The sequence below is a fragment of the Pithys albifrons genome, chromosome Z (assembly GCF_047495875.1).
Source record: "Pithys albifrons albifrons isolate INPA30051 chromosome Z, PitAlb_v1, whole genome shotgun sequence".
Lineage (NCBI taxonomy): Eukaryota > Metazoa > Chordata > Aves > Passeriformes > Thamnophilidae > Pithys > Pithys albifrons.
Window position 1 is genome coordinate 65,319,807 of NC_092497.1, and position 9,341 is coordinate 65,329,147.

Here is a 9,341-nt window from a genome sequence, read left to right on the forward strand (position 1 = left end):
GGGTGAGAGAGGCAATAGTTAAGCCAAGTTAGGAATGCACACCAGAAACAGTTCTCTTACACACGCTGCCATTGAAAAGGATTATACTATGAGCAGGACTGGTGCTTTTTGATTTTAAAGTCCTAGTCGCTGTGATTTAACGCTTGAGTTTAGAATAGGTGCACAGCTCTGATCACCACTAGAACCTATTTTTTAACAGGCCGTCTCTTGATCAGCTTCCAATATAACCTTTCTGTGTGGTCTTGAACTCTGAAGGCTCAAACCTAGTTCACTGACAAATTTTGAGATGGATGCTGTTGCCTGAATAAAGTTTTGGACAAGCCTGGAGCCACAACAAAAGAAAAAGCTTCTGTGTACTTGAAGGTGGATTGACAAAGCTCAGATTACTAAGGGTCTACCAAAAGAAGAGTCTGAGTGGGACAGCAGGAACTTGAAAGTGTGCTTCCTCGTATAAATTTTGGAAAGATTGTCAGGAATTGCAGTGTAGCCTAAAATTCCTTGAAAAGAGGAAATGTAGCCATTAAAGCATGAGGCTGCAGTCACTGTAAGATCACTGTATCTCTTTGAAGATGCCTGCACTCTGCAGCTCTAAGAATTAATGCAGACCAGCTACTAAGGGAACAGGCAGGACAGTAATGTACATACACACTTCAGTGCTGGGCTGGAAGCCATCTGAATTTCCAAAATCAAAGCTGAGAATGCTTCTCTAGGTGAATAAGCCTGCAAAAACTAAACAAAGGTTCAAAGTTAAACTAAACTAGACACACATCTGGCAAACAAGGTCTGATTGGTTGCTGCACAACTGGACCAATACAGAAGACTATGTCTTCTTCCATGGCCTATTCAGTTTCTGAGCCTCCTAATTTAGATATGCAGAGAGACACACAGACACGCACACTCACAAAGAGTCATGCAGCACACAATGAGAGAGGAAGAAACCTGTAAGAGCTAGCGCTGAGAGACCTAAGATGAATGTTGGGAATGTAGGAAACTTGGCAAGGTGTGAAAAGAACCAGACTTTGCTCTGCAATGGAAATGCAGCAATACTGCCACTAACCTGAATAGGTTCTGAAAAGTTCCCTTGCTGTTCAAGTAACTTGGCCCACATTGTTCAGGGTTGGAAGGACCTGTAGGATGAATCTTAACATTCCTCAAAGCAGGAAGGTGTCCTCATTGTCATCAGTCCATTGTAAAACGCACCAGCCACTTACTAATGTTACTAAAAGTCTCCAAGGCCAACAGCTACCACATGTCAGCAGGACAGCGATGTTGATCTGCCTACTGAAGTGTCTGCCTCTCAGAAGCTCTGCACAGAGGGCACTAGACTGCTGGTGTCAGCATGGCACTGAATTGGAGCCCTCAGCTCAGTGCCATGATCTCAAATTAAAAAAGGACAGGGGGGAAAAAGTATATCATCACACTGTATTGCTGCATGGGAAACACCTCAGATTTCATCTCTTGGCACAGGGTTGAAAAGATGCAAAGCTACAGAGACACAGAAATACTTCAACGGTGGGCTTTGGTGTTGAGACTAGTTGCTGCTGAACTCAATGATTTCTGCAATGCCAGAAGCATATGGTCAGAGGCAAACTACACCAGGTTGCAGACATAGGGAACAACTTCACTGAATAAGCCACTGAGGAATGGTACTGGGAAAGCTGAAACCATGGTGATCCCATTCTGGTTCAGAGGCAGAAAGCATGATCTTGGTGCACTTTGCTTTCAGCTTGTTGGACAAAACAGCTCCTGATGAGGCACTCCTCAGTGCCAGAACGGAAACTTCACTTGGTGGCTATCTCACAGAAATGGGAAGGAACTGTAGAGTCTCAGGTCAAACACAACAACCCACAGAAGGCAATCCAGACAAGACAATGCAACATACCTGTCTGGGTCTCTTTGGCTGGCCTACTTTGAAGGGCAGTACCCAGAATTTTTCAGAGCACAAAGGCTGGCAGCCAGGTTTTGGTTCTTGTCTGAGTTTCCATACATGAGATATACATGACATCACTCAGGTGTGTTAACAATGATGTGCTCTTGAAAAATCATGGAGATACATATGGCTTTACACACTCTATTGTTAAAGTATGAAAGTAGGCTAAAGTTGAGGAACATTTAGAAATGCAAATCAGGTGTAGGAAACTTCCAGGATAGATGTAGTTAGCTGTGAGCTTAGGCGAAGAAAACGAGGTGATGCACAGACTAGATAATTTATCTCCCTTCCTACTAGTGGTGGTTCTCTAGTTTGTAGGTCAGAAAGAGTGCTGGACAAGCACACTACTACAATGCAGTATCTAGTATCAAGACCTACAAAGCAGGTAGCACAAAGCAGTCTAACAGTCAAATATGTCTGGTGGAACAAAAATCCAGGAAAAGGAGCCAAGAGCTGAAGGGTTTGTTCCCAAGATACATAAAAGTTGTGCAATAACAGAATTCACTAAATGTATGGTGGCAGTGTGGCACAAATGAGGAAAGGACTCTATTTCAGCTACTTGTTGATACGGGTGAGTGACTGCAGAGCAGTACAGGGGATGGAGTCTACCAGGTTCTGTTCTGGTGAGTAGCAAAGGAGTTGGCATTTTCTATTGAGACTCTGCTGCCTATTGAGGAGGAAGGATGGTAGTCTCTAAAGGTCTTCCTAAAACTCAGAGTGCTAATGCTAGCTCTGTCTCCAGCTTTGCCAGAAGGTAGAAAAAGGCTTAATGTTTTTCCTGCCTGTCAGTGGAAGTTAGGGAAAAAAAAAAGGATAGCACAGTAACTCAGGAATTTAGGTGTTTTCATCTCTGATTTAAACAATTGGCAAAATAAAGAACTGACCAAATAGGACTAGAGTTAGAACAGATGTGTCTTCCAGGTCTGTGGAATCTGCTAGACAGAGGTAGCACATTCAGAATTCTATCTATGTTCAAACTTACACATCATCGCTGTTTGAGATCCTTGGCTCTAGCTACACCACAATCAACACATTGCATAGTGCTTTACATGAAGAGGGCCATCAGGTTTAAAAGGGAATAGCAGGGAACAGAGCTGCAAAGCCTGTTATGTACTGCTGTGAATTACTGCCACGTGGGCATTGTTCAAGGAGCTCATAGTCAGACAGGAATCGCACTACACATACACCCACAACTACAAATACCACCAGAGTGAAAAAAATTCCCCAAACCACCTAGAACACACTCATGAACACACAAACTGGCACTGCTAATATGGAAATGTGCTGGCATACTATTTTTATGCATGAACTCAAAATAGCAGTTCAGAAGATGGCTCACACATCTTAATAGATTACCCCCAAATTGGGCACTTCTTATGCCTTAAGGCTACAACAGGATTGTAAGCCATTTCTGTAAGCAGCAAGTTACTAAAACAATACTTTTCTCAAGTGAAAGAAATGGCGGAAAGCTCAACTTTGGCCTTGTGAAAAACTATGTTTCTGGACAGTTGTGGTGGTAATCAAAGTGTGTTGCTTTGAACTGCTACACTCACATTTATGCTGCTGAATACATTTGGCAGCACTGCTTAAGGTGCTTTCAGCCCAGGCAGTGTGCTTCTGGTCTGCTATGTGGATCAATACCCAACTCAGTCATTATTTTATGTTTTGAGCTGTCTGCTTCAGAGCATGTTTGCTTCCCCCACTTATTAGTTAGACACCTCATTTTAAATAAAAGTCTTGCTTCTGGTCTTAAAAAAATATCTTTGGACACTGAATCGCCTCACCAGTAAGCAGATGGCACCCTCTAGAGCTTTGTAATCAAGTGACACATAACTGTCTCCTTTGACTACATTGCAAAGAAACCATTATAAAATACAGCCTAGTGTCAAAGAAAACCTTCAGTCTTTGAAAACTTGACTTGCTTTAAAACGAAGAAAACTTTTGTGCATTGTAATATGTATGCAAATATAGTCTTACTCTAAAATACAGGCTTTATTTCTATGTGTGCCACCTGCCTGTGCCATGGCTGACCTGCTAAAGCTGTTACAAACTATCGTGATGCCTGTTAAGAAACCAGATGAAGACACAAATCTCACCATTTTTTTGGTTTGTTGCATACCTCTGAAAGAAAGCCTGTTCATGTCAAATAAAGATGCAGTTTTCCATTTATAAACTCATCTCCGCCTCAAACAGTTCCTCCCAAACACTAATTTCTACTTCAACTATTTGTACTTTTATCAGTGGGTTGGGTTTGTACGTGTCACCAGTGGGTTACATGTAACCCAGCAGGTTAAATTTCAGATTGCTCCATTCAAGAGTTAAGCTCACAAATTTAAGGTTTTAACTACATCTTTGTTTCATTGAAGCCACATCCACCTTTCCCAATATTCCTTTCTAAAAGCTTGAGAGACAGTTTTGTAGCAAAACAAAACCACACACAGGCTAATTTCCAGTTTCATCAACCACAGCATTTTCACATTGTGCCTTTTTTTAGGTTTTCTATGTACCTCTTATTCTTCACCTTACTGCTAAGAAATCTTACCTCCAAAAGCCTTCAATCCTGCTCAAAAATCAGGAAAACATCCCCTCATCTTGTATTCTTCTTGGACATCCTAATCTAAACTAGGATTCTCCAAAACCGAAACTATCCATGAGGTGAAGTTGGTGAAAGCCAACCTATAGAAGTTTAGCTCACTTATTGCAAAAAAATGCCAAAACTATAGTGGAATTTCACAGTTATTTTTTCCAAAGTGGAAAAAAACATCTTAAAGTCAATACAACAATGGTGTTTAAGAAGAAAACTCATTTCTTCATAGATATTGTTGTTGACAGAAGAGGTAGTGATTTTCATCTGGAAGATAATAGCATTCATAGTGAATGCCCCTTCTGTCCAATCTCTACTGAATAAAACTGTTGTCTTTGAAAAATAAAAAGGATTTATAAATGCATAATTGCATCTTAGGAAAATAAATAAAGAAGTGATGCACTAATTGCAGGAAGTACTAGTCCAATCAAGGAACACTTGTCAAAAGACAATTTGAAGAACAAAGCCCAAGGCAACAACTGCACAGCCTAAGCCATGATGCTTACTCTGAGTCAACTACTGCTACAAAGGTAAGTTACCATGAGCACCACAGAGGTCAGAAAAACCAAAAGGATTTTGAACTACAAAGATGAAATTAGCTATTTATAAATACAGTAACAACTTGCAACTTAGAAATACATCTGAATTAGCATAGACCAGCATACTGTAAGAACACACTGAAAGATATCTCAATCTCTGTACAGCATTTTACTTGAAACACATCTAACACTCTCACTCAGCAGTAGCAGGGTAAAAGGGGTGGAGTAAGGTAAACAAGGAATAACTGAAGTGACAATAACTATTTAAATCCAGCTATGAATATGGAGAAATATTCATACTCCAAATGTTGTGTTGTGGTATCATTTCTAGAAAGACAATATTGCATAAAACCAATTTCATCATTTCATAAAAAATTCTTCAATTACAAGGAAATGGAAAAAGTGGGGTCAAAATAATTGGCAAGATGAGTTAGTGTTAAGGTGGGGTTTCGACACCTTTGTACCATGAATCCCATTTCAAGAATATTGTTGGGTGTTACAAAGAAGCTGGAGAGGGACTCTTCATAAGATACTTAGTGACAGCAGTAGGAGTAATAAGTTCAAACTGAAAAAGGGGAAATTTAGGTTAGAAATTCTTCCCTGCGGGGGTAGTGAACATGTTGTGTACAGAAGTTGTGGATGCCCTATAGTGTTTAAGGCCAGGTTGAAGGGGGTATTGAGCAACCTGATCTAGTGGAAGGTGTCCCTGCCCATGGTAGAGGGGTTGGAACTATGTGATCTTTAAGGTTGATCTCTTCCAGCACAAGCCATTCTCTGTTCATTCTATTGACAGGCAAAGAGTAATTCCATAACACTTAATATAATTACATTTTAATGAAATATGGAATCTCTTTCTAAAGTGTTACAAAGATGTAATACATTTATAAGTGTAAAGGCTTAACATTAAAATGAAAAGACTTAGTAAAAAATATAGACTAGAAGTTACTGCAGCAAAACAAAGTCATTGCAATTACATTTGTGTTTGGTTTGCTGTTGTTTTTTTGTTTGGTTTGGTTTGTTTTTTTAAAGAAAACCAGCAATATTGACTGGCACATACAGGCAAAAAAAATTACAGAGAGAGTTTTCTTCCTCCATAGTGTATTCAATCAAATAGCACTGCAATGAACATTGATTTCATGCATAAGTGCAGAGAGGACTTTAAACTCTGCATATAGTACTGATTTCAGCTTTTGTACAGCCCCATTTGCAACACATTCCTGCCAAACCCAGAGATTCCCGTTTTCTTCTTGGATACCTGGCCCAAAGATAACTGCTTGATTCCATGGGATTTGCATTTCCTGTTCCTCCCCTGTCCTTCTGAACAGCTTCCTCTACCTGGCGAACAAGTTCTTTGAAGTCATCTGCCACAGGTACATATTCATTATAGTAATTTAAATTAAACAAGTCCTTTAATGTCTCCCATCCAAGAACTGGGCTGCTTCTCTGCAGTTGTTCCACTTCAGGATCCAAAACTGATTGCAGGTTAAAGTTTCCCAGTAATCTGTTACTTGATGTTTGAGCAGAACCTGTTTAAAGAGATGAGGTTTTTAAGTTCAGACTGTAGGAGCAATAAAGAAGCACACAGTTCTAAGAAACAGCATCAAAAGCCATTCAGTCAGTATCAAGTGAAGCACTGTTATCTGACAGAATGGTCAGTACCTAGAGTATCCACACCATTACTTACTTGTAGCTTACTTTTAGTGGAATCTATGTTTTAAAATCTATACTGCCTTTTAGACACAGAGAGTATGTAGCTACAACTGTGACCAAATTAAAGGCATCCTATCACAACTGCAGAGTTACTGGCAGAGAAATCTCAATTTTTTCACAGAAACAAAATTTTGTTGCAAAGGCATGTATCCAGATACACCACAGAGCTATGTCATGTGGCACGTGAATTATATTAGACCATTAGTCCCCTGTGCACAATCACACGAACTAGCATCATGTGAAGAACAAATGTAGGAAGGACAAACTAAGCAAAGATCATATGTAAACTGCTTCTTACAGACCATATTTTTATAGATAATCTTAGCTTATGTTTTTTCACTAATTTCTCTCAATTCTCAAGTCTAATCAGAGGCTTGCAGAATTTACTTATGACATACTTCATCTCACTGTGTTCTCAAAAATGGTCTCAAAAATCCAGCTCTACTTCCCTTCACTTCATATTTTTTCTCTTCATTCTACTTCTGCAAGGGAAGTGGCATTGCTTACTTCAGCTAAAGTGAAGAAAAGCAGTTTCTTCAATTCTTAATTTAAAAAGAGTTAAAAAAAGGTATTTTTCTTGTGGTCTTAACACTATTAATATGAGGGGCTTTGTTTCAGAATGCTGAAGGAACACAAGAACATCCAGTGAATTTTATATTTATTTTAATATGGCTAATCAGTATGTAAAAACTCTCAGGTAGAACAGCTGACTGAGTATGTGTAAAAATAAAAGTGGTTGTAGCTACTTTACTAATTAGGCAGACTTGTATTTAGTAGTCTTTTGGGGTGGGGAAGACTTTAGTTAGACGTTATGCAGCACAGTGGAGGCTCCATAGTGACTGCTGTTCTCAGAAGGTGGTGTTAATAAAAAGGAAGCCAAAGTTTGCAGGGAGAGAACAGAGTCCCTGCAGAGGCTGTGCATAAGTAATTTGCTATAATTACAAAGGTAACTTGTATCTTTTACTCAACCTGTCAGGGAGAAAAGAAAAATAAACCAAACCAAACAAACAAAAAAACCCCACTCAGGAAACCCAGAATACAGGCTTCATTAACTGCCTTAAATTATTTCATTAACAGTGTGTTTAATGAGATAAAAGTCTCTTCCATAGCAGGTTTTAGCCATAATTTCAACTTTTGTCCTTGTTAAAAATGATATTTTATTGTTTTCACGATTCAAAATATAGATATAAATGAGAGATACCGCTTAAAATTACTGTTACATTACTGCAGTTTGAGAACATAGACCCAAAGACATCTGCATACACTTTCTTAATATACTGGGCTTGGGACACGCGACAGTAAAACTCTCAGGAATATTTTACCATTAACTGTTTCACCATAGACTCCTAAAGCAGTTCTTGTCTAAATTGTAACCTGAAGCACCAAGAGAGTCCCATCCATCCCTCCGGTGCAGAGCAGCACAAGCGAAGGATAAAATCTCGCGCAATTCCACATCCATGGCAGTCCCGCAAGTCCCGGGAGCTCTCGGCAGGGAGGGAGACCCGAGCCGGACCCCCGCCCCGGCCGAGGAGTTACCGAGCTTTGAGAAGGAGCGAAGCACATGGCGAGAGGCATTCCCCAGCGCTCCCCGGTCGCATCAACCCTCCCTGTATGTCCAAGAGAGCGGAAAAGTGTGATTTTGTGAGATTTTAAAGCAAAGGCACCTTGGACGCCGGTAGCCCTGAGCAGCAGCGCCGTATCCGAACGGACCAAAAAGTTTACGGGTTATCTCAGCTAATAAGGCCCCGGCGCCTGCTGTGCCTTTTCCTCTGAATTTGAGGCTATCCTTCCAGAAGTCAGGGGTAATGCCATCGGACAGGAGAGGGAAAGCGGGAGAAGGACGCGGACGCTCCCTCCGCGGCTCAAGGCGGGAGGAGCGATAGGTACCGCGGAATATTGTCCCTTCCCCGCTCCCTCCCATCCTCCCCGTTTTTCCTCACAGATCCTCGCTCGGGAGCGAGTGAGGCGCCCCGACAGCCGCCGCTGCCCGCGGGGATTGGGAGACAGTGCCGCCCATCCTCTCGTCAGCGCGCCCCTCGGCGCCCCTCCCGGGACACTCACCGGCCGCGGGCTCCACCAGCAGGGAGAGCCGCTTCCAGCGGGACCCGCCGCAGGTGAAGATGACGGCGCGGATGAACTCCCGGCCGCACAGCTTCACCCCGTACGCGTCCCCCTCGCCCGCGGGCAGCGCGGCGCCGGGATGCCCCGGCGGTGTCGCACACAGCAGTGCCACCGCAGCGCACAGCAGTCGCAGCTTGCCCGCCCCCATGGCGTCGTCCCCGTCCCGCGGGTTCGTTTCCAGCAGACCCGACGGCCGCCACAACTCCCGCGATCGCGGCGTCGAGCCCAGACCCTCCGCCCGCCGCCCGCCTTTTTATGTGCTGCGGGCGGTGCTGAGTCACCGCCCCGGCCGCAGCCCCGAGCCCCCTCCTCTTCCCCGGTCCCGACGCTGCCGTCTCTCGTCGGGTGGTTCCCGTGCTTGAAACCTTCGGGCAGCGCTCCCCGGTTTTCCTGACCCTCGCCAGCTGTCGCGGCTCTCCACGCCGCTGTGAAGATGCAGCTCACTTTTGGCCTCCCT

The 9,341-nt window shown here is 42.7% G+C and overlaps 1 protein-coding gene across 1 annotated transcript; it reads right to left on the minus strand.

Moving 5' to 3' along the window:
* Window positions 1-5,779: 5,779 nt before the first annotated feature.
* Window positions 5,780-9,091, minus strand: LOC139684764 (relaxin-3-like). The gene is made up of 2 exons (XM_071581016.1): window positions 8,825-9,091; window positions 5,780-6,579 (listed from the first exon to the last, which is right to left on the minus strand). Exons 1-2 carry the CDS (start codon window positions 9,030-9,032, stop codon window positions 6,212-6,214), a joined length of 576 nt encoding a protein of 191 aa, XP_071437117.1. The 5' UTR covers window positions 9,033-9,091; the 3' UTR covers window positions 5,780-6,211.
* Between the last annotated feature and the right edge of the window lie 250 nt (window positions 9,092-9,341).

Excerpts from the sequence above, each read along its gene's own strand:
- LOC139684764 (XM_071581016.1), bottom strand. The coding sequence starts at position 9,032 with ATGGGGGCGGGCAAGCTGCGACTGCTGTGCGCTGCGGTGGCACTGCTG. Across the intron at positions 6,580-8,824 it reads GCTGGTGGAGCCCGCGGCCG|GTTCTGCTCAAACATCAAGT; the intron begins GTGAGTGTCCCG and ends CTCTTTAAACAG.